Below are 22,474 nucleotides of genomic sequence, written 5' to 3'. Positions count from 1 at the left end.
GCAGCACACCTGCCAAGCCTCTGACAAGCACGGTGGAAGGAAGTTGGGGGAGCCCAAGGGAAACCCCTGGGAAAGCAACCCAACAAGGCAAAGCCCTGCCTGCCTGCACCCCGCTGGCTGTGGACGGCCATGGCTTTGCCTGGGTGTCTGAAGGAGAAGTGGTGGGTTTGAGGGGTCGCCCCATGTGGGCAGGACACCCCAGCCACCCAGCATGGGGGCAGAGGCGGCTGCTCTGGTGCCTGGAGGGTGCCTACCGTCACGGTTGGTGTCCATCTGGCGGAAGATCTTCTCTGTCCTCTTCTCTGGTGTCGACTCATCTTCCGGCATCTTCATTACAGAAGAAACCATCTTATAGATTGCCTGTGTGATATGACAGGAGCAAAGAGCTGGTAAGAAACACATTATCTTAATGCAGGGGTATGATTATCTCCTGGTGACAGAAATAGGCAGAAAATATCCCAGGAACATCGGCTGGGACCTGCTGTCGGATGCTGAAGGGAGTCGGGTGGCACCAGTGCATGCAGCTGCCCTCTTCAGTGGGACACTCATTTATGAAATACTGTGTTTCCTTATTTAGTCACGGTCGAACACAATCTGGGTTTGGACCGAGGTTACATTTTTCCTTATTAAAACAATCTTCAGATTAATTTATCACTTGTACAACACGTTAAGCACTGGCAGCTCCCGGTGCCGGGGGGAATGGTAAGACCACGCTGTGGCATGCCTCCGTGCTTTGGCCACCCAGGCTCCGTTCTCACCGCCCTCGTCTCCTCACCCTGCCTTTGCTTCCCCCCATCTCCTTTCTCTCCTCCCTTGGTCAGCATCCTTCCCGCAGGGAAGGCAGTGACTCACTCCCTGCATTTGCTGTGTCTCACAGATAATGAAGACTTGACCAGCAACAAGGGGACCTTTTCCTTGGGGACTGGTGTGCGTACACAGCTAAAAAACCCCATTCACAATTTGTTCCACAGAGAGCAATGTTCTGCTCCCACATGGTGCCAGTGCCACCCATAGCTATTCTCTGCACAGAAAAATCCATTAGTCACGTATGCTATTAGCTACCCCTAAAACAGAGGTAATGTTAATTTAAAAATAAGGATGAGTAGTTGTCTCGGAACTGGTTATCCAAACGTTCCCTGCAAATGTGAGCATGCGGTAGCAGTAAAGAAGTGTTTTGTGTGTCAGATATCTTTACGGTGCCACCCAGCTGGGGGAACAGCAGCAGCCAGACGGCTGCAGGGTGGTGGCCTCGGGGGAGCATTTGGAGAGGCAGCACATCCCAGCCCAAGGCAGCCCAGTTGCCCTGGTCTGACCAGCTCCTTCTGCTTCCCGTTGCAGCTTGTTGGCCTTTGGCTGACGGGCGCTGCACTGGGCAGACACTTTGCCCTCCAGCCCTGGTCTGTAGACGTGGATCGCTTTCTTCCACAGATTCAAATTCTTGTTTCCCCCCCAACACGGTGTCTGCAGCGGTCAGTTGATAACTTAGTGGAGATGTTGCTGTTTGTTTTCCACTTCCTCCTGCTCTGGGATGGGGGTCCTTGGTGCAAGCCCAAGATCGCTCACTGGATCTCCCCTCTCCCCTTTTCCCATTCATGAAGGCGCTCTGCCTAGCATGCTCCCATCATCTGGCCCAGGGTCCCCAAGGGACGGCTCCAGGAACGTGACAGCACAGATTCACCAGCTGGAGGATGCCGGTAAACAGCACAGACATTTTATATTCAGACTAGGGAGGACCTGCTTCCTCAGCCATCTTGCTGACTTCTCCTCTGTCAACAGCTCACCTTTCACATCCGCTGGACTTACTTAAATAACTTAAAGAGTTACACTCTGGGAAAGGCATTTGTCTGTTTAATTAATTATCCATCGCTTATGCTCTGCGCAGTCAAACATCTGCTCCCTCAGTTATGTCACCAACACGGTGGCCGCAGATCTCCTGGTCTGCCCTCCAGTAAGCCTGTAACACTGGCTATGGACCCGAGCAGGGGAACAGAGGAGAACATTTCAGCATGAACAGCTGCTGGCTGAATGGAAAAGTGGTGGGCACCCTTTTAATCAGCATCATCGTCATCACGATTTGCACTGCAGGAATGCCCAAAGGCTCCCAAGAGAATTTGGGTGGCAGAGTATTGGGCAGAGCCTCAGTACAGGCAGGGGTGCTGTCCACACAACCATGATCATCTGATAACCAGGAGAACAGAAGAAGGGGTGAACATGCAAGCACACAAACATAGGGTTGAGGGAGCTGGGGGAAAGAGGGAATAGGGGAAGAAAAAAAAGGAGAGGGTGGACAGTAAGAATTTACACCTTCCTCATCCTCATCAGCATGCAAGACTCGCAGGGGTCAGAGCAGAGATGAGGCTTATAAATCTGCCAATGTTTAAGCATCTTAAGCTGTCTGGCTTTTGTCTGGGGTAGGAAGAGAGGTGGGGGGGTCATTCCTTCACTCTGGGTGAGAGGATGGCAAAGCAGAGAATCTGTATTCAAAGTGTGGGAGGAATGCCCCGGACCGGGAGTGCAGGCGTGTTTACTCTGATCAAAGTAACCATAGTAAGAATATGCAGATTTTTAGGACAAAAAAAAAGCACTTCAAGATGACTTCATCCTACAGGGTCCTTTTCACAGAGGCGTGTGAAGGGAATAACAGATGAGATATTCTAGGAAAGCCAGATGGGAATAACATAGTAAGCGTTCCTTTCATGCTGAAAATGGTTACTCTGGACAAATTCTTATGTCCTTACTCAGAAGTTCAGTGGGAAGTTTTCCCAAAGTAAAAGCCAGCTAAAGCTGATTAAGAATCTTGAGACTTGCCCCATATCAATTCAGTGCAGCTACGCAGAGCTCTTTATCGCGTGTTTGAAAGAGCAAGCTTTAAAGGAAGCTGGTCTCATGCGGTAATTACGTGGAGCTGGGCTGTACTAACCCTGGGATGTAATCTGGGACCGAAAGGCTGCAGGGGCTCCACTCCACGCGGAGTACGACTCCTTGGCCTCACAACAGTTGTGCTGAAAGCCATTGGTGGCACTCAGCAGGAGAAGGTTTGGAGGTGGTTATCTATCAGCAGTCACCTGAGACAGGGCAGCCTTCGCAGGTAGACTGCTGTCAGGAGGGCTCCTTACAGCTCCCTGGCACCCCTGAACGCCACCAAGACACTGTGCCTCCAGAGCCCTGGGTGCATCACTGGAGCGAGCACAGGCTCCAGCTTCGTCTGAACTGGCTGGTTCCCTGCAGAGCATCTCCCTTTGATTTTCCACCTGCATGTGGATGAGTGGTGATGAGTGATTTAGGGCAAATCTCACCCCTTTGCCCATTCGCACAGGTTTTGCTCCCAGCTGCTGGCTGCTACTGCTGCACTCGGGCCAGAAACCTTGGTGGGGGCTGCGCTTTCCTGCTATACTTGGCAAAGTGTCAAAGAGCTCCTTACGGGGATGGCAGCAGTGAGAACACAAATTTTGAAGCAATCCTTTTTACTCAGTTGAAATAAATTTTGACAGCTAAAAATCTCACGAAGGGAATAATCGGACTGAAAAAATTGCTTTCCTCTCAATTCCATGGGGATTTTTGAAACTGTCTTTACTGAGAGCTTATATCAGCTTCTGCTTCTTCCCATATCCGCTTCTGTTTCTTCCTGGCTTACAAATGAGCTAGCCCAGCAAGTGAAACGCAAGTGCTCCATTTGTATTAAACTGGAGGTGTTATTCTCATCTCTTGGCTCAGTATTCTTAAGATGCCTTATGACACCACACAGTTAAAAAACGTACCCTTAGAATGAGGTTTCCATCTCTTATTTGAACTCTTATTTTAAGAGACTCTCACCAAATATGTCCCATTTCAGCAAAGGGAACAAACACAAATCTTCTAGCTCCTTCGCAGCTATTTTTGAGTGGACCGGGCTATTTAGATTATAGGTAAACATATGGGAGACATGAAAAGCATTTCTAGAGCAGGAGAATCTGAGAGGATCTGTGGTGAGGTCTGTCAAGAGGGCAGGCTATGAAGCGTCTTCCCACAGTACTTTATAGATGTGCTATGCCTGGTAGGTGTAGCAGTATCCTGTGGACCTTCTTTCATTAGGCTCTGCAATCATCAGCCCACCACTAAAGTCCTTCAGGTTATGTGATTCTCCAAACTGTGCAGCCAGCTCCGTGTGGATGGCTCATGTCTGTCCCTAAGCAGGGCTTTTTGGAGACTTGTCTAGGGGAAGCTCATGGGCAGGCATGGTGAGTCTGTGACAGGCTATGTGTACATGGTTAACAGCACTATGGTAAACGGAGCTTAAAGGAATGCAGGTCCTTTGCCCTCTGGCCCATCGCTTTGCAGAGAAAACGGGCTTCAAAAAGCTGTTATGGACCATTCATGTTCATCTCCTTGGCAGCTGGCCAGTTACTAAGGACGTGAGCCATCTTAACCAGTAGCTCTGCTCTTTCAGTGCTGCTGCTGCTACCGCTGTTTCCACGAGCACCTTCTTGCAATGTTGAGCCAGGGTGCCATGCCCGCATTGCCTGCAGCGGTGTTGGATTAGGCCAGAGCATGAGAAAGGAAATGCACGTCATATCAGCATAACAGTGAAATCTCTCTCTCACTGCGGGGAGAACTTTCAAAGCACAAAGAAAAGCAGACTGAAAAAGAAGAAAAGCATGCCTTGCCTCTATGTCATTTAAGACACAGTAATTCCACAATAATAGGGGCAGTATTTTTCTGTGAAACTAAGACTTTTAGATTGATGGTGTTTCTTTTAGCGTTCATTTTGATGTATTGTCTCATGCAAAGATCCTGCTGAAAACATAATAAATCCAGCTATATCAATATGCAAATGTATGCTAGATAGGGGACTTGTAATAGGTTCCTCTGAGACATATATCAGAGATATAACAGAGTTCTGTTTTTCACTATCAGAAAGATTGTGACGGCTGAGGGCCCCCAGGAAGACATTTGACACAGAATCCTGTCTTTCCATATTAAAAAATAATCATCTTTTGTAAATGAAAGAGGTAGATATTAGCTGTTTTTTTTATAAGTCTAATCACTCTACATCAAAGGAACCTCTCCATAAAGCAAGAAAATGTGCCTATCTACTTCAGTTTCACATATCAGCTGAACATGCTTCCAGGGACTACGCAACAAATCCTACCCCACTGGGAGGAGGTACGGGTGACCAGTGCAATACAGGGACATCACTACGACCATAAAAAACTGGGAGAACAGGGTGGAATCTACAAGCACATTGCCTCATGCAAGCTCCATCACAGAAAAGGCAGTTTTCTTGTCTGTAAAACCACTGATGGTCCATGGTGCAGAAATGACTGTTGCTCAGGCTTATTAGGCTGTTTACTTCCATAACTGATTTTTGTGTGGTCCCTCAAAATGTGGGGTGAGAGTAAATGAGAGAAAGCATCGCTCAGTTGAGTTTCAGGTGTGATGTGAAAGGAGGAGAGAGCCAAACCTCCCAAGAAGTGCAGTGGGAGGGCTGGAGTGCCAGGCTGAGGGCTGTACGCAGTCAAAGTGTTGCTCTGGGTTGGATGTACAAATTGACAAAATGTCGCCCTACACTGATCCCTAAGCTGCAGTTTCATTTGCAATAGCATCGTGGTTGTAAAGGACAACGCTATGATTTGGTACCAACACGGCTGTGGAGAGGAGGCAGAGTATTTCAGCCCCTAATCGCGCTGGTGAGCAGATCTGAGGTAACGGGAAAAAGCTGCTGGTTTTGCTGGTCCTCGCTTGGCTCGCTACTGAGAATCCAGCCACCGGTGTTTTCATTAAATTTGACATGAACACATTTGTGGCATTGTTCTCCATGTTTGTAAATCTTCTGGTCTGGGGGGTTTGTGCTGCTGTTCAGCACTGAGGCCTTCCCGGGCTACTCGACAGCAGCAAGGGGGTCCTGCGGTCCCTGGGGCGTCTCCTCCTCCCGAGGAGCAGGCGCTTGCTCCAGTTTGGCTCCTTGTACTTTATTAGTTCTTTCGGGATTGTCTTTGCTTTCTCATGAGGAGAAATACAGCTAGGAAAACAATAATTGATAGCCTGTTTACCCTACCCAGGGGAGAGGAAGATTTGTAAGGAACAAAGTATCTTCTAATGCAAATATTCCATGGGGTTTGTCACGGCACGGAGACAGGGAGGTCTCTGCGTCTGAATGCAATCCTGCTCTTTAATCAGACACAGGAACACAAAACAGAATAAGTGAAAGACAACACAACCACCCTACATTTGCAGCTGAGCTTTGTATCTGGTCTTGCTGAAGCAGTGCAAGTGCTGGTGTTGGTTACTCTTTGGAGGACATGAGAAGAGCCCTGGTAGAAAGACAAGGGCACCGCACGTTAAGCTGACTCCATACACGCAGTTTGGCATCACAGCCTGTAATCTGTGTGCATTCCTCTCCCTTGATTTCCAGCACAAATAGAAATCTGAATAATACAGTACATAGTTAGCATTTAAAAATTCCCAGGGAAAGAACAGATCTTGATAACAGGCTTTTTTTTTAAAACAGTGCTGCGTTATACAGGCTCAAGCTGTGTAAATATACCACCATATCAAAAAAAGTTTTAAAGCTTTCAGTAGAGTGATGTGCCTCAAGGGTAAAAACATGTTAGAGGAAGCCAAAGTGAGGTGGGACTCCTACCAACACCACAAGAAAGTGCATCCAAAGAAGCTGTGTATGGAGTCATCGTCTACCCAGATAAAGTTTATCTATACTGGCAACTTAATATGAAGACAGTTATGATGCTAAGTACGCAGACCTTGCTGGAATTAGGCAGACAGACATCTTTTAAAATATGTAAGCTGGTTCTCCATAACAACGATTTCAAAGTAGATTTGTTTCTTATTGTGGAGGGAGCCTGCCTTCCTTAAAAGTACACTACCTGGTTGATCTAAGATACCTACTTGGTCCAACTGTAATTAATTGTAATTAGTTGTCAGTGATTTCCCAGAGGACAGAATCACATTTATCAGAAGGCTAGTTGCTGTGCTGCTGCCCAACAGAACTCCCAAAGGAGAACTTCCCACGCAGCGTGGTGCTCAGGAAAATCTTGCAATGGATATCAAATGCTGTAGTTTGAATTCTGACACGATCTTTGCCAAAAGAAATAACATTTTATATTCAAGCAGTTATACAGAGAACCAAGAACATAAACCCCCAAATGCTGCCAGAGTTTTTAATTCACTGTCTCATTGCAACATTGCTTCATAATTTGCTTGGAAGGAGGGAGGCCAAGGGGTGCCTCTGGGCAGCACATACCTGCACGATTTCCAGCATCTCTGACTTACTGATGTAGCCATTCCCGTCGAGGTCATACATGCTGAATGCCCACTTCAGCTTTTGCTCCAGTTTACCTCTCGATGTTACGCTCAAGGCTATGATGAATTCTCTAAAATCTATTGTTCCATCTCCGTTGGCGTCAAAAGTGCGGAATACATGTTCCGCAAACTTAGAAGCGTCCCCATAAGGGAAAAAGTTTCCATATATTTTTTTAAACTCCTCCATAGATAAATGTCCGCTTGGACAGTCTCTCAAGAAGCCTTTGTACCACTCCTGGATCTCGTGTTCTGTAAAGTCTGTACTTTCTAGCAAATCTTGCATGACTTCAGGGCGTAGTTTGCTATTTTGCTTTCCCATATTGGTGTCAAAATATTAACTGCAGAGGAAAAACAAACACATATGAATTATTATTATTATTTATTATTATTACTACTACTTAATATCTATTAGCTTGGAGGCTGTAGAAGAACAGTGTGCTGTGATGATAGTTCACTCTTGGGAATCAATTGAAACTTTGGGCAGTGTGCACTACTACAAATATACTCTGAAAAAATTGACAAGCCTAATCTACATATTGATTACATTGTCTTTTCACAGTCTGGAGAACTGTCACCAAGTTGGATTTATTGCCATCCTACTTTGCCTTTGAAATCACGAGGTAAGCAATGGATATTGCAAGGTGTAGCTGACCGGTAGCTGTGTGTTGCAGGACATCCTCCATCCTGGTCACCCAACTGTCTCAAGGACCTGACCTGAACGAGATACATTTTTTTGTACCTCTGGTGGAAACCAGGTTGCTACAAAGGGCTGTGTTCACTTGGTCTTGCTCCAAAATGGGATCAAGGTGCGTCTGCAGTGTACACTGAAACCAGGAGCTCCAAAGCCCTTCTAGATATATCTTTATAGCCAGAATCAAACAGAGCAATCCAGAAGTTGCCTCTCTTGTTTGGCATGGACCAATTCCCATTTTAGTTCAAAATGCAGATAAAATCTGAAAAGATTTTATCAATGGTGGATTCCCCCACCCCAAACTATTACTGTGTTTTTTAATTCTCCTTGTAGCCAGAAATTAGATCTATTACTAAGTAATAGTAATCTGGGTGGTCACAGCTCTTTCTTTGAAAAAACCTCTTTAAAAAGAAGGAGGAGAAAAAAAAAGTACCCAGACAACAAAATTGGAAATTCATTTCCCTTAAATTAACCATTAAGAAATATTATTGGATACAGCTTCTGTTAAATCACCTTAATTATTTTTTATTTAAGGCAAGTTGCTACATATCACATTGTGCAGCAGATTTACTAACAACTGTTGCCCTTTGGGTTTTATGTTTTGGAGCCCGAGTGTATTGGCTCCAAAAGGCAACGTTGTCAGTTTTACTGGAAGCTTAGCATTATACCTGCATTGTGGGAAGCTATTCTCTATCGACAGATGCCCGCCTGACAGTCACAACTAAAATCTGATGTATGGATAACTTAAGTATGATTGCAAAATAATTTATACAAGACTCTCACTGTTGTCAGAATGGAGTCTCTGGGCCACAGAGATGGATTTATGAATGATGTCTGGAGTGGCTAATGAGCATTCAATAAAATGTCCTTTCTAGACCAAGGTAATACTTTTAAAAAATGAAGAATAATACAGTATCATTCTATGTCAGAAGCAGATAGTGAGAAATGTATCACCATTTGAAGCTAATCTACTGTCTCTTCTATTTGGCACTGGGAAGAAGAAATTGAGGCTCCCCGAGGTTGATGCTAGTTTCTTCTTGTGGTGAGAAGCTCCCCTTCTCCCCAGGTGAATTTGAACTCCCCAAGGCAGCTAGAAGACTGACTCCTTAATCTCCTGTGTTCTTGGACCAGAATGACCACAAAGCTTTATTTCTCAAGGGTAAAATGGTGGGATCCATCCTAGATCTATCTGTGTCTCCACAGGATGCACTGATAGCTTTCTGGTAACTAGATGTCTAGTCTAAACTCGTTGCCTACACAGTTGATGGAGAATAGGCTCCCCTGTTCACAGAGAGGAGGCTGAAAGGAGTGAGGAATCCTGCCTGATGGGAGCTTCTCCATCTCCTCACCGTTTCAGGGGTCTGGGTGACTACCTTGATCCAAACGATGTCTTTTCCTCCGAAGTGTCTCCAAAACACTTGGAAAGGGGAAGATGCCACCTCAAAGGTAATTTTTTCTATTGCCTTTCCTCCTTTCATCCTGATCAAAACATACTGTACAGTTTTTAAATAATCCCAGCTTGTAATACCCTGAAAATAGCAAAAAAGTCCCTGTTTTATAGGCTTGGTCCAACAGCTGCCGAGGCAGCTGCAGGTTGCGTTGCCTTCAGTGGGTGTTGGACGGGGTCCATAATAAACAACCTGGGAATTAGCTGAGTGAATGGATTACATTAGGGCAGCCAGACGGGTTTATGTCAGGCAAAACAACACGAGCAGGGTCTGTCAGCAGGATGGAAAAGCAACTGGACAAGTGAAGTGGCCAGGCTTAGTTTAATAAAAAACAAACCAGTAAAATCCCCAGAGCAGGTAGCAGCTACCCGCACCCACGGCCGGCAGCTATTCCGCAGCCCCAGGGGCTGCACACTTTTCAGACCATTAGAGTGGAAAGGGAAGATCTCTGCCTAATGTGCAAGCCAGCTGCGATAGGAGTGAGCTGGCATTAGCCACATAATCCCTTGCTGCTTTTTAATATCTCAAACATTTGAAAATGCAAAACTCGGCTTGCACACTTCCAGTCCAGAGTCTTTTGAAAAATAAAATAGTGAGGTAATGTGCAGGCAGTGGCCTTCAAGAGGTAGCCAATAAGAATGTATTTCAGTCCAAAAAATGATGCCTTTATAGCTGCACACGGCTGCAGGCGCAACATATTTTTACCAAATAATAAAAAACACAGAATAGCAGGACCCATTGCATTGCATCGGTAGGAGCAAAACACGACAACCAGAAAAATCTATGTTCTCCAGGCACAGAGGGAGAGCTAACCATATGTGCCTGGCAGTAAGGGGTTGACATTCACAGTCGCTGTGATGCCAGGCAACGCAGTCAAAACCAGTAGGATTTTTTCTGAGTCCACTTCTGATGAATTTGTATCATGTTCTTTGCCCTCCAGATTATTCCTTATTAATAGGTGGTGTTCTAGGAACCGTAACAATGGGATTTATTGTGCCCATTCTATCAACAACAGATCAAAATACTTTTGCAGTCCCAGTACAGAAAATCCTTGAAGACACTTGAAGATCCTTATAATCACTTCATACACTGCTGCCCGCCTCTTCAGGAGAGATTAGATTATGGACAGAGTACAGTGAGCTAAGAGAATGTCAGCTAACAATGATAGCAATAGATGCACAGAGTGAAATAAAATTGGATCTGATTTTAGGGATTTTTTCACACTTTATGACCTTTGTAGATCTTTCAAATTGCTAATAAATGATTAAATGTTAAAAATAAGTAAATAGTGAATGGCAATCACAGTGGCAAAGTAGAATACTGACAATACTGATAAAGTGATGTAGGTGTACAAAACAAAGACAAACTAAATGTTTAATGATTATGTTTAATTGCATTTCTACAATTTCTTTCTCTGATACAATGTTGTTAGACATAATAGATATCAATGACTTCCTATACAGGACAACATGACATACAAAAGTATTAAGGTCTTAATTCTGAAGGCAATATTGTTTGGTAAAAGAATGTGATGTGTTGATGTCTTGAAGGGTTGATACCAGCCTCCACTGTACAGGGTATAGGGCTCCCGCAAGCTAAATTCTCCTGCCATCACTTTCTGCCACTCCTTCCAGTCACATTTCTGCCTGTCACCGTGCAACTCTGCTCTGTCACAAGCTCAAAGAAGGGGTGCTGCTCTGTTCTGGTTGACCAAAACTCTGGTTGACCAAACCTTGCAGCACGGCATCCCCTTACCCTGTGATAAAGGGGGACATTAGTACATCTACAGTACATCTCAGGGCATGGGACTTGGCTGGGGATGTGTCCTCAGGGCTCCCAGGCCAAAATTTTGCCCTGTTCTCAACGCTCTTCACAGTTAGAGCTACTCTCTTCCTTCTCTGCCAGCTGCTATCATTGCTTGGTAAAGCTTCAGATACCAAAAGCCAGTTCACCAATTATAGCACGTGGCAGTCTCTGCAAATTCTGCTGTAATTTGTGAACCAATGTACAGATGCATCTCTGGTTCCTCTTTATCCACGCCCTTGCAGGATGGGGGAAGGTATGTACATTTACAGAAGTCAGGGCCTTGGTGAACACCTTCTGGTATAAAAGCCAAGTTTCCTTCATAAGGTCAGTTATTCCTTCAGGCTGTAATACTGCTAACTGCTGTACAAGCTATGTAATGAAATGGTTCAAAGCCGCAGCTATCTCAAACGACACATTTTCTTCCCATCTGCGTATACTGTTTCCCTGTGGCTGGAACACCAACGTTGCCATGGCCTGATCATAAATGCAAACCCAACAGTAAATGTGGGCAACGCACTGTTTGTCATCTTGTAGCTGTCCAGTGGGACTCAGGTGAGCAAGGCGGGAACGTGTGTTGGGTGATCTCTGCCGTGCCCCAGCACAGGGAAACTCTGTAATCGTTCACTGAGCTCCTGAGGAGCAGGTCGGGCAGAGCGCTCTTCTTTCGCACTGCTCTCATTTTCCCCTTCTGACATTCACAACCTCAGAGCCACCTCCAGCGCTGCTCTCCACCTTCCAGTTGGAAATTTCAGTGCCAGTGCAGGTTCCCACTGGTGGGATATAGTGCTTTTTGTTAGAGCAGCAGCAGCAGCGCTGGAAAGAATAATTTCTTGAGTCTTAGCCTCTTACCATGAAGCGCAAGCGCTACCTGGTCAGGAGATTTTTCTTCTTGGTTCTACAGAAAACTACCCCGCAGGCTCTTGGAAGCAGCCCCTTTCTTTCCTTCTGGCCATTTCTAGTTTGTTTTCACATGTTCATTTGAGTAACCAGTGTAACAATGCTTGCCAAGAAAGGCTTTTGTTTATTTTTTTAAAAAACAGCATCTTGGAACATATTTTTGATAGAAAACCAAACTTATTAAAAATCACAAAGGGACCTAGCAAAAAAAATAAATACATGCAGAGTAAAATTCTGAGCCTTGCCATCCTCAATTTATCTGCTTATATTGGCAAAGAGCAAAAAAATGGATAAAATTCATGAGCAAGATTCATTAAAAAAATCTGACACTCTCTCATGAATATTCACAAGGAACAGCAGTAAACAGATTTGCAGTGCAATGTAACAAGTACCCAAGGCCTGAAACATATACTACAGAGTAAAACTTCTGGCTAAAACTATAGCAGACATTGAAGAACAGGAAGGAAGAATAATGCAGAAGTGAAAAGGAAAAAAACAGAGGAAAAGGTGTGGATGGGATCGCTATTCAGTATTTATGCTTTACTTGTCAATAGAAGGAACAGGGAACACATGTGCCGTCCAGTTACTCATTGGTACTTCATAATGTGTTCGTCACAATAAATTTCACTCATTTTGTATTAGGCTTTTAGTCTGATTCCAGGATCCTGATGTTTTCACTCCTGCAAGTTACGGTTTTGTTTTGTGTCACCTTCCTGCTCCTCCAGCCCCCTTACCAGGGATACTTCCCCCACAAAAGGTGCCCCTAATTGCTCCTTTGACAGTACTTGTTCCGTGCTTTCCTGCTACAACCCCCAGGAGAAACTCAAGACAAGAAATAAAAGTAAAACCTCTCTAGCTCTGTGCTTTACTTGAGGTGGGCAGTCCAAGCAGGAGCAGCTGCACAGAGTTCACGTGTTTGAAACTTGGAGACGCTTGTGGATATCGAACATCAAAAGCCCAAGCTCTTATCCCTTCAGATTTATCCTGGCAGAGAAATGCTACAGCTGCTCCACGTTGTCTCCTGTTTCTCTTTATCGTAATTCCTTTGAGAATTTCAGCAATGAGGGCTGGCGTGGGGGCGGAGGAGGGAGAAGACGCAGAAAGGCAGTGCCCCTGTCAATAAATGCTAGTACGTTACTACCGGGGTCTTCAGCATCAGTGGGTTATCTAGATACCAGCCTAGTGCTTATCACGTTACTCTCAGCAAGGCCCACAGTCTTGGCTGGGATTGTTTTGAGACCAGAAAGCGGTGTTCCAGCCTCGAGCAGCGAAAGGGATGATGCCCTCACCCCGCCTCATCTCTGCATCAGCTTCAGCATCATTGGGGCTTCCAGAGAAGGTCTCTGTTTCCAGAGCGTTTCCTGTAAGGCTGAGTGTGTGGTACAGGAAAAATGACTAGGCATGAGTATTTCTAATGTTGGGAGCTGGGGGAAAAGAGCACGTTATGTGGATCTGCGCAGCATGGCATACTGTGCAGTGACTCCTCTCGCATTCACAGCCGGTCACTCTTTCCATCTTAAAGCCTTGCATTTAGGACTCTGAGCTTGTCTGTGAAACTGCTCCTAACTGAAATGTGGTGTACATCCATCCATCCAAGATGAGTGTCTCTGTATTTGCTTGTGTAATGGACTCTGTCCGCTCCACCTCCACCCACCAGATTTTGATTGTGTGGGGGCATTACCAGGCCTGTTCTTAAGCTACTGGTGATCAGCTGCTGCATTGAGAGAGTGGCAGGGGAGGTGGAGGTCACTCACCTTAGCACAAAATCTCTGCCACTTCAGACAGATTGCACATAAACATCTTCAGGAAGGTTTTCTGCTCAATTAAGGTATAACCTCTGCCTCCACATAGGGCTAGACAGGCAGTGAAGATGGCTGGAAAAGGCACTACTGGAGCTACACATAAAGCAATCAATGTTCCCAAATCCTACAGTGACCCTCCAAGGTGTAAGTGGGTGTAAATGGGGGCCCTGTGCTCCCCTGTGCACACAGAGGGGAGTCTGGACCTTGCTCAGCACCCTGGGCTTCGTCTGAAGTGCTTTGGGAGGTGATGCAGAGGACCGCTACCCTATGGGCAGTGTGAAAAGTAATGCTGTAAGTGTTGGTCAGTCATTCCTCAGGGCTGACCAGCAAATGCTTCACCCACTCAGAACAGCTTGAAAGTAACATTTTCCCTGCTTAGTGAGAAATAAGGAAATAAAAAAGAAAACAGAAACCAGACAAGAAGGGGAAAACTCACACAGGTTTGGTTAAGCCCTCTTCCCAGACTCCCAAAGGCTCTCACTATTTCATTTCATTTCTTCTTCATTCTTTAAGAGCTCACAACAATAAAAGTCATGCCAATATTCATGTGCTTTTTTGGTTCATAATAATTTGTTTGTGAAGAGTTGAGGAACAACAGTTTACCATAGACTTTGTAAGAAAAAAACAGTGATTTGTTCATTAATCCTGGGTAGAATCATCTAAGGTCTTCAAAATAACTAACTATTTGTCTTGGCAGACTTCAGATGACTCTTTTGGGAATTAGATTTATATTTATATATTTGATTTCTTCAAACTCTATGGAAATAGTATTTTTGTAAAAGTATTTTTGTATGATAAAGGGCAAGACAGACTTTGCTAACACAGGATATATACATTAGGATATCCACCCTCAGGAGGCTGCTTTTCCAGATTTTACTGCATTCAACTGTTTCACTAAGCACAGGACATTTGCAGTATTTAAAAACACAGGTGTTGAGCTAGCCAAACCTCTCAGCCCGTTCCAGCTGCAGGTGACTTTATCTAGCAGCGTCCTTTCAAAAGGAGATCTTATATAAAGATCCAAATGACGGACATTTTCTGCAGTTATCGTGTCTCTTATTATGAGAGCAACTCAGGAGCCTAAAGTTTCTTTGTTTAACAATCCCTTCTGTACCACATTTCCTAAAATGCTCAAGGTCACATTTTTCAAGTGCTCAGCACCCACAATTAAATTCGGGATTCTCAAAAGATACACACCTTCTATTTGGGCACCTGTGTAATAGGCAGATTCTCAAAAAGCATCTGTACCCAGTAAACTGAGATCTCCCAGAAAATCACACCACTTATTTTGGTACCTAAGGAGGACCTGAGTGCTTTAGAAAAGCCAGCCTTCCTATGTGTCTGCGTCACTGCAATTTGTCTTTATCCTGGTACTCACGTCTCCAGCTACATCAAATGCTGTTCATTCTCCTCTCTTCTGAAGTGCTTCTCTCCTTTGTGTAAGGCACTCACCGGTAGTAACATAATCTTCTCCAACGCACCCAAGCGCACGAGTCATCAAACTCATCTAGCAGCAACTTTATCGGGTTTCTAATCTGTCCTACATCTCGTTTGGTCCTTTTATGTAACCATATATGCAATACCTTGGTGGAAGGTAGTGGAAACTAAAGCAGAAAGCTACTGTTGCACGAAGTAACACGAGAAGCTGATGTGAATTCATGAACTTGATTTTTTTATCTTTGAAAATAAATAGCATGTGACTCCCAAAGAGTGACATTTGTGCTTACTCTACCCTTAAAAAAACTGTTAACAGATGGTCTCCTATCCCACAGCAGAGACTTGGTGTTGACAGAAAAAATGAAAGCATGATATTGGAAAAAACAGAGACATTAACTGGCAAACTAGATATTTTTAAAGATGTTCTTATGATGGGGAAAGGAATGATGGTGGAGGTTCCTACCTGGAGAGTAACTGTAAGTTTTTGTTCCACATTGAAGAAATTTAGTGGAACTTTCTCTGGGAAAGTAGGCAACAGGAAAATGGGAGTGGGAGGTTCTGGCAGCCAGGACCAGAATCTTGCTAAGGAGATGGAAACAAGATGCACTAAGGTAATGGTCAGAGTTTACAAGTTCATAAATATAAAGGTCCGTGCAGGGACGATTTGTCCAGCACCTAGCACTGTCAAGTGTGCCTGAACACAAGGGACCTAATGTAAGAGGTGATATGGATGACGAAAGGAATTTTGTGGGAGTTGTAGGAATTTTTTAAAGCAGTTTTCAAAGAAGTTTCTAAACTGCAGATAAAGTGTTAATTTTCTCTTTGTGCGTATCTTATTTCTCAGAATTTTTACGTCCTTGAACTTGCAAGATGAGTCTGTGACTTACTGGCTCTGGAAGAACAGCACTAGGTGAACATTTTTTCAGTAGAACCCATTTCCATCAGGTAATGCAGCTTAGCTGAAATCAAAATGTTTTGTGGAAGTGTGTCACATTCAGGAAAACAAATTCTGGGAAAATGTCGGAATTGATCATTTCAACTTTATCTTTTCCTTTTAATAAAGCAAAAACTTTCAGTGTGACTTTATTTTTGTATTAATTTTTTTTTGGCATTTATATTAGATGTTAATTTTAGCATTACAGTGGTTTCAACATTATTGAGAAAACAATTCATTGCCAATGAAGTGAAATAACTCGGTGTTTCCAGATAATTTTTAACTTCCATCCCACCAGGAAATTTTGATGTTTTGTTCCAATTTGCAGTGAAAATAAATATAAATGTCAAAATTTCCTTCGGAATCAACAACAAAGCCATCTGCTTTGTATTAATGACCTAGGGCAGTATGTAACACTGCAGAACAGGGTGATATTCTACTGTTCAACATTGCTTATGGAAGTCAATGACATATGGCAAGTTTCTTGCTCCTACTTGTCTAGGGAAGTTTGAGGCTAGCCACTTTTATTTTATTCTTCATACTGTCTTGCCAAATTCACAGAATTCATCATTCAAACCCAAGATTTTCCTGTGAATGTGTGAGAAAACATCCTCCCAGTGACATATGGCACAGCCTACAGCCCCTACATCTGAAGGGAACTCATAATTCCCAAATTACAGTGCAGAAAGCTACTTTCATTTTACAAAGGTTTTAAATTGATAATTTAAATAAAATATTTGTTCCGTGATAAATGCCTCGTTTTGAACATTGATAGGAAGACAAATCTATTTGTTTTCAAAAGATAACTTTATCTAGATGAGTCATAATTTAAATTCTATTTGAGAAGTCATATTGACATGAAGGTCTTTAGCACCAGCAAAATAGCATTTTAATTCTGGTTTACAACAATGTCTTTGTTATTTTTCCTAAAAGCTCTTCTTTGTCTTATACATTCTTCATGTTGCCAATACGGTTCAGGAAAACCACATAATTGCCCCCAAACTGATCCAGCAATCCAGTCTGCTTGCTAAGCTCAGCCATGGACCCCAGTTCAAGGACTTTGTTGTGCCCCCTGAAAGGTTTCCTGTGGACAAGAATGCAGTTTCCTTTGGTGATGACAGTGTCTCCTCTTTTTCCTAACAGTTTGTTGATTACTCAAGCCACCTCAGGGTACCTGCTTCTCCACACTCTATGTGGGCAGCTGACCTGGGAGGGCTGAGTCCGGGGGCGTACAACGGGCTTTTAATGTGGAGATGCTGCTCTCTGTCCCCTCTGAGCACCATTTGTGTACTCACCTGATGGGGAACTTAGCTTGGCTATGATCTATAAGGTTACTGGAAGAAGATTTTGATTTGTATTCATTTTGAAAGTCAGAACGACATCCAGTCCTGACAACCTGCTGTGAAAAACACAGACCCGTGTCTTACCCGGCTGCTATTTCATGCATAACACAGTGTGCTGCCTGATTTTAGAAATTACTCAACAGGAATGAATTTGGGAGTTTGAACAACATGGTAAAGGTCGGTAAGCAAACTCCCTTAAGAGGCATAGAAAAACATTTTACAAATTAAGTGCAAAAATAATTTGCTGTGCTTCTCTGTCCATCTCTCACACAGGCATATAAACAAATGCTTGTATAATCTTTATGTTCTTACTATCACTTGTTATAAATAAGCAAAACCCTAGCAGTTCTCAGTATTAAGTGTAGGTAGTAGCCACTCATATAAACAATACTGTTTTACAAAGGAACCTTTGTAATGGCATCTATCATATAGTCATAATGCAGACTGTAGTAAAAAAAATAAATTGTTTGCAAGAAGTCAACAAAAATTATTTCCATGTTCCTAGCATTACACAACTGCGGTGAGGAATACTGTATAAAAACTAGGACTGAATCTAGACTGAAAAATCTGAATTACTGGTTTGAAAACTTTTCTGTCATCAGCGAAAATATTCTGTAAATTCAACTAAGACAAACTCCTCCACAAATGAATAGGTTAACAGCATTTCTGCCTTCAATATTAACATCCTTTGAGGAAGTAAATAAAGTTCATCAGATAACTGTTTTCAGACAAACAAACATTTTTTTTCTCATGTGAACAACAAACAATTTGTATTATTTTTGTAGAAAAGTAGAAGTGGCAGAACCAGAAAACTTCTTTCCAAAGTTTAACCTTAGGAAAACCAGATCTTATCCAACACGGAATAAAACACCACTTTTCACCACTTCCTAGTGAGTGTAAATAAATAGAAATGCTGATCCTGTTGCATTTTTAGGCCAGTTTACTTTTGCCCGTTTGCAGTTCTCAAGATATCAGCTTCTCTGAGATTTCTTGTATGTGACTTTTAGTGCTTCTCCCTATTTTTCACTTCCTAGGACTTCTATTTATTGTGTTATTGTATAACACTTTGTTCTTTCTTTGATGTTTTATTTCTCTTTTTCCCTTATCTCTTACTTTTCACTACTATTTCTTAGCTCCCTAGAACAAACACCATCTTTCTTACGTTTTCTATTATCTTTGAAAAAGTCTAGGTCATATAATTTCTCTTAAATTTTTCTCTATTTCCTCTGTATTTCTGTTCCTACTATTAACGTTTCCAAGTATAGGCGTTTCCCAGGCCATACACTGTGTCGAAACAATATCCTAACAATGAAATGTATTATGACCGAAGCAGCTGGGTTTGGAAACCTTGGAAGGAGACCATCTATGGCTTAATCTCTGTGTCTCTTTCTCTAATTAAATAATCTAAAAGAAATAGGTAGGGAAGACTTATTCTGTACATAATTCCTATCAAATTATTACCATTTCACCCACCATACTTTCGCCTTGCTCCTTTTGTCCTGATGGTACAATACCAGTGGTGTTATTAAGAGCAGTTTCTGAACTCTGAACAGCATCATCACCAACGTTTGATTAGAATTTCAGATTTTGATGATCTGATTCCTTTTCCCGGGAAACAATACTTTTCAGACACGGAAAGGAGTGGAAACGTATGCGAGTGTGTGAGATGTTGGCTTTAATCTGAATTTTTTGCCTGTGGCTGATGGAAGATTCACCAGTTACATGTTGGCCAATATTTCAGATCCATTCAGTGACGTAGGCTTTTATGTAATCATAATCTCACTGATAGAGATCTCTATCTCTGGCATTATTTGTTCCAGTTTCTTTTCTTGCTCTGTATACCCCGTATGCCCCATTCTTTCTACAGTAACCTTAACCTCCTGCATTCTCAGTATCATGCCTTATAAAAATAAAGGCCTTGTACTTGAAATGTCTCCCCCTCACTGTTTGCTACATATAGCTTTTCAGATGTCCTTAAAATATCTTCAGCTGTCAATTCTCTCTTCCACGTCACCTTCACCAATAAGTTCAGTTCCAACCCACTCCCTGGACACTCCACGCTTCCTCTCACTTCATGTATCAAATATTTCCTAGTTCTGCTACCAATGTTATGAAAACTAGTGGAGTTCCACTGCTTAGAAACAGGATGAACATTGAAGAATCAGCCCACTGTTTGTAAAGTGCCATATAAAATCACCATACAAATCACTTATTCAATAATAAAAGCACATCCTGTTCCACCAAACATGTCTCATATCTTAATGTTCTAATGACTTCACTGGAAAGTCACTTAAATCACTGAGCAACACAGAGATCCTCCTGTGAATTGCCAAAGGAATCCTCCAAGAAAGATTAAGAAATTGATAACTATGTAAATATATATACAAAACTGATTTTCTACGCGCTTTTTCTTTATTAAAAGAAGAATGTTCCTCAGGAGACTTACTGGTTTTTAATGAATGTTCTAGGAAAGGGAGACATTCATAAAGAAACAGTATATATTTCATTGCACAGTGCTCTGAAATCTATCACTCGGTTAAATTAAAATAAGGATGTTTTCACATTAGTCTCCACAGGATGATAAAACAGTCACTTATCAACAGTTTACCACCCAGCACTTCGTAAGACTCATTTGATCTCAATCTAAATGAAAGATGTAGCTATCATCATATCATGAACGCAGTTCAAACCCACACATCGTTCATTCATCTGTGATCAGATGGGAACTGGTTTCAGTGATCTCATACTAATTTGTGAAACCTCCTATCACCATATCTTGTCATTCCTCTGATTTTTAAAAGGTTGGCAGTAAAGTTGGCTTTGGATTTGGTTTTCAGGCACTCAAAAAAAAAGAAAAAACCCACACAACAGCTTTGGGAGAAAGCCAGAATTTTCTTGGAAGTTTCCTTGATGAAGGAGTAGGAGTGGGATAGAGCAATATCCTTGATTTTGGCAGCAAACCTTTCTTCTGGCAACTTCATTAAAAAGCCATTTCACTTTATGAGTTATCAGCAAAGAGCTGGCATTTCTGAGCGTGACTGATGGTCCTCCCTGTGCTGACAAAATTAGAAACATCAATAATTCTTAGATTAATTGCTTAGAAAATTTCCAAGAGGCAAACATTTCCTTATTTTTAGACCCTTGTTTTCTGCTGTAGTCAAAGCAATAGAGGCCAAAGTTCAACTACATGTACTTCACTTAAACGATGGGATCCCTGTACTCTGAGTTTTATATGTGTGCAGAAACAAGTGTGCATCAGTGTTATGTGGGTGGGGGTCATCCTATGGTGGGCCCCCAGTTCCCAGTCCCTGAATAAATCCTGGTTTATCTCACAGAGGCCTGGAAGCAGTCTTCCTGCCCACATATCTGTGTATCCTTCCAAAGGAGCAAAGGACATGGACATACTAGGGCTTCTAACAGGGACTACTAGGAACCGGGAATGTGAGTGCATGGATGAGAATTCATGCCCCATGATGCTGGCTCAGCCATAATGATGTTTTGCATGTGGCTAGCAAGTGATGAAAAAACCTGTATTGGGCAAGAGGTGAGCATCCACACTAGCAGCGACATGGTCTGCTGGAGTCCTGGCACAATAGTTGTTGTAGCCACCTCAAGCGCAAAGCTGAACGTTGGGCAGCTGCTGTGAAATAATTTAGATTTTCCCTGTTGTTCATGCAGGGGAAAAAAAAAGGCCTTTCCGAATAAGTTTTGTATACCCTTCTCCACCCTCTGCTTAGATATGCGTCTGGAAATCCAATAGTGGGTTTGCTTTCTGGCTGGAGGTCTATATTAGCGCTCCTGGAAGGCCCCACATGCTGCCCCTTAGCAGGGTACCAGCAGGTAGTCCTCAACGGCACAAAGCTTGTGTGTCTTCACGCTCTTTTACACATGAAATGGATAGAAAAGGATAAATACTGCAGAACTGCATGAGAACATTTAAAAACCACTGCTTAGAAGCTGTATTTGTGAAGAAAGGTCTTAACAAATCTTTTATTTGACCACCTAATGAGGTAAAAATAAATGGACTCTCACAGGTACCTTAGGGTGTCGGACAAAGCAGTGAGCCCGAAGGTAAACACGGGAGAGAAACAGATTGCCTGTAAATTAATCATTGTTAATGCACTAGAAACGTGACAGAAAAGGGTGATTAGCATGTTTGGAGCAAAGAGGGATATTAGTGGAGGGGAAGGTGGTCATTAAGCTCTGTGGAGCGGGCGATAGGCAGTTAGCACCTGAAAAGCAGTGGATTAGCAAAACTGCCGTGAGAGGTGTATTGCAGTGGGCCACAAACGGTGCCAAACCTGAGACCATGGTCTGTATTAGACACCTCAAGCTCATTTTAAAGATTATATATAGGCCTTCTCTTTAGGAACAGGACTGCGAAGCTAGCATTAGAGTGGCCATTTTACAAAAGAACGGTTTCCTAATCATGATTATACATCTCTGTACTTCTCAGTTGTCCATGTGAGCTCATTCTGACTTGCAGACCTTATGCAGTCTCATCTTCTTCATTTTAAAGGAGACAAGTGATGCATTAGAAGATCTGTACCATATCTGGTGACAAACATGTCTGGAACCCACTGATTTTGAAGACCTTGGGGGGCTTTGGCAAGGCCTGATTTCACCTGATGCGTCTTGGTTCTTGAGACAATTGACTTCTGCTAATGAACTGGGCAAGGTTGGAGGCTACTTGAAACCAAGTGGGAGACCTCAGGAAAAAACTTATTTCCAGGTGTGACCTCATTCCAGCCCAGGCTGTAATTCCTTAAAGATTTCTCCATGTAGATTCCAGCCTGTAACACTCACCAGTACACATCAAA

At 43.0% G+C, this 22,474-nt stretch overlaps 1 protein-coding gene across 1 annotated transcript in view; it reads right to left on the bottom strand.

Moving 5' to 3' along the window:
* The window catches only part of NCALD (neurocalcin delta), a 49,870-nt gene that overhangs the window by 1,851 nt on the left and 25,545 nt on the right, over window positions 1-22,474 (bottom strand). Inside the window, exons 2-3 of the mRNA XM_075144581.1 lie at window positions 7,238-7,634; window positions 255-360 (exon numbers count right to left, since the gene is read on the bottom strand). Coding sequence (XP_075000682.1) covers window positions 255-360; window positions 7,238-7,615 — 484 coding nt within the window. The 5' untranslated portion in view covers window positions 7,616-7,634. The remainder of the gene's footprint in view (window positions 1-254; window positions 361-7,237; window positions 7,635-22,474) is intronic.

This window comes from Calonectris borealis, chromosome 2 (genome assembly GCF_964195595.1).
Source record: "Calonectris borealis chromosome 2, bCalBor7.hap1.2, whole genome shotgun sequence".
Classification (NCBI taxonomy): domain Eukaryota; kingdom Metazoa; phylum Chordata; class Aves; order Procellariiformes; family Procellariidae; genus Calonectris; species Calonectris borealis.
The sequence above is the reverse complement of the archived record's forward strand: the minus strand, read 5'-3'. Positions and strand labels throughout refer to the sequence as shown.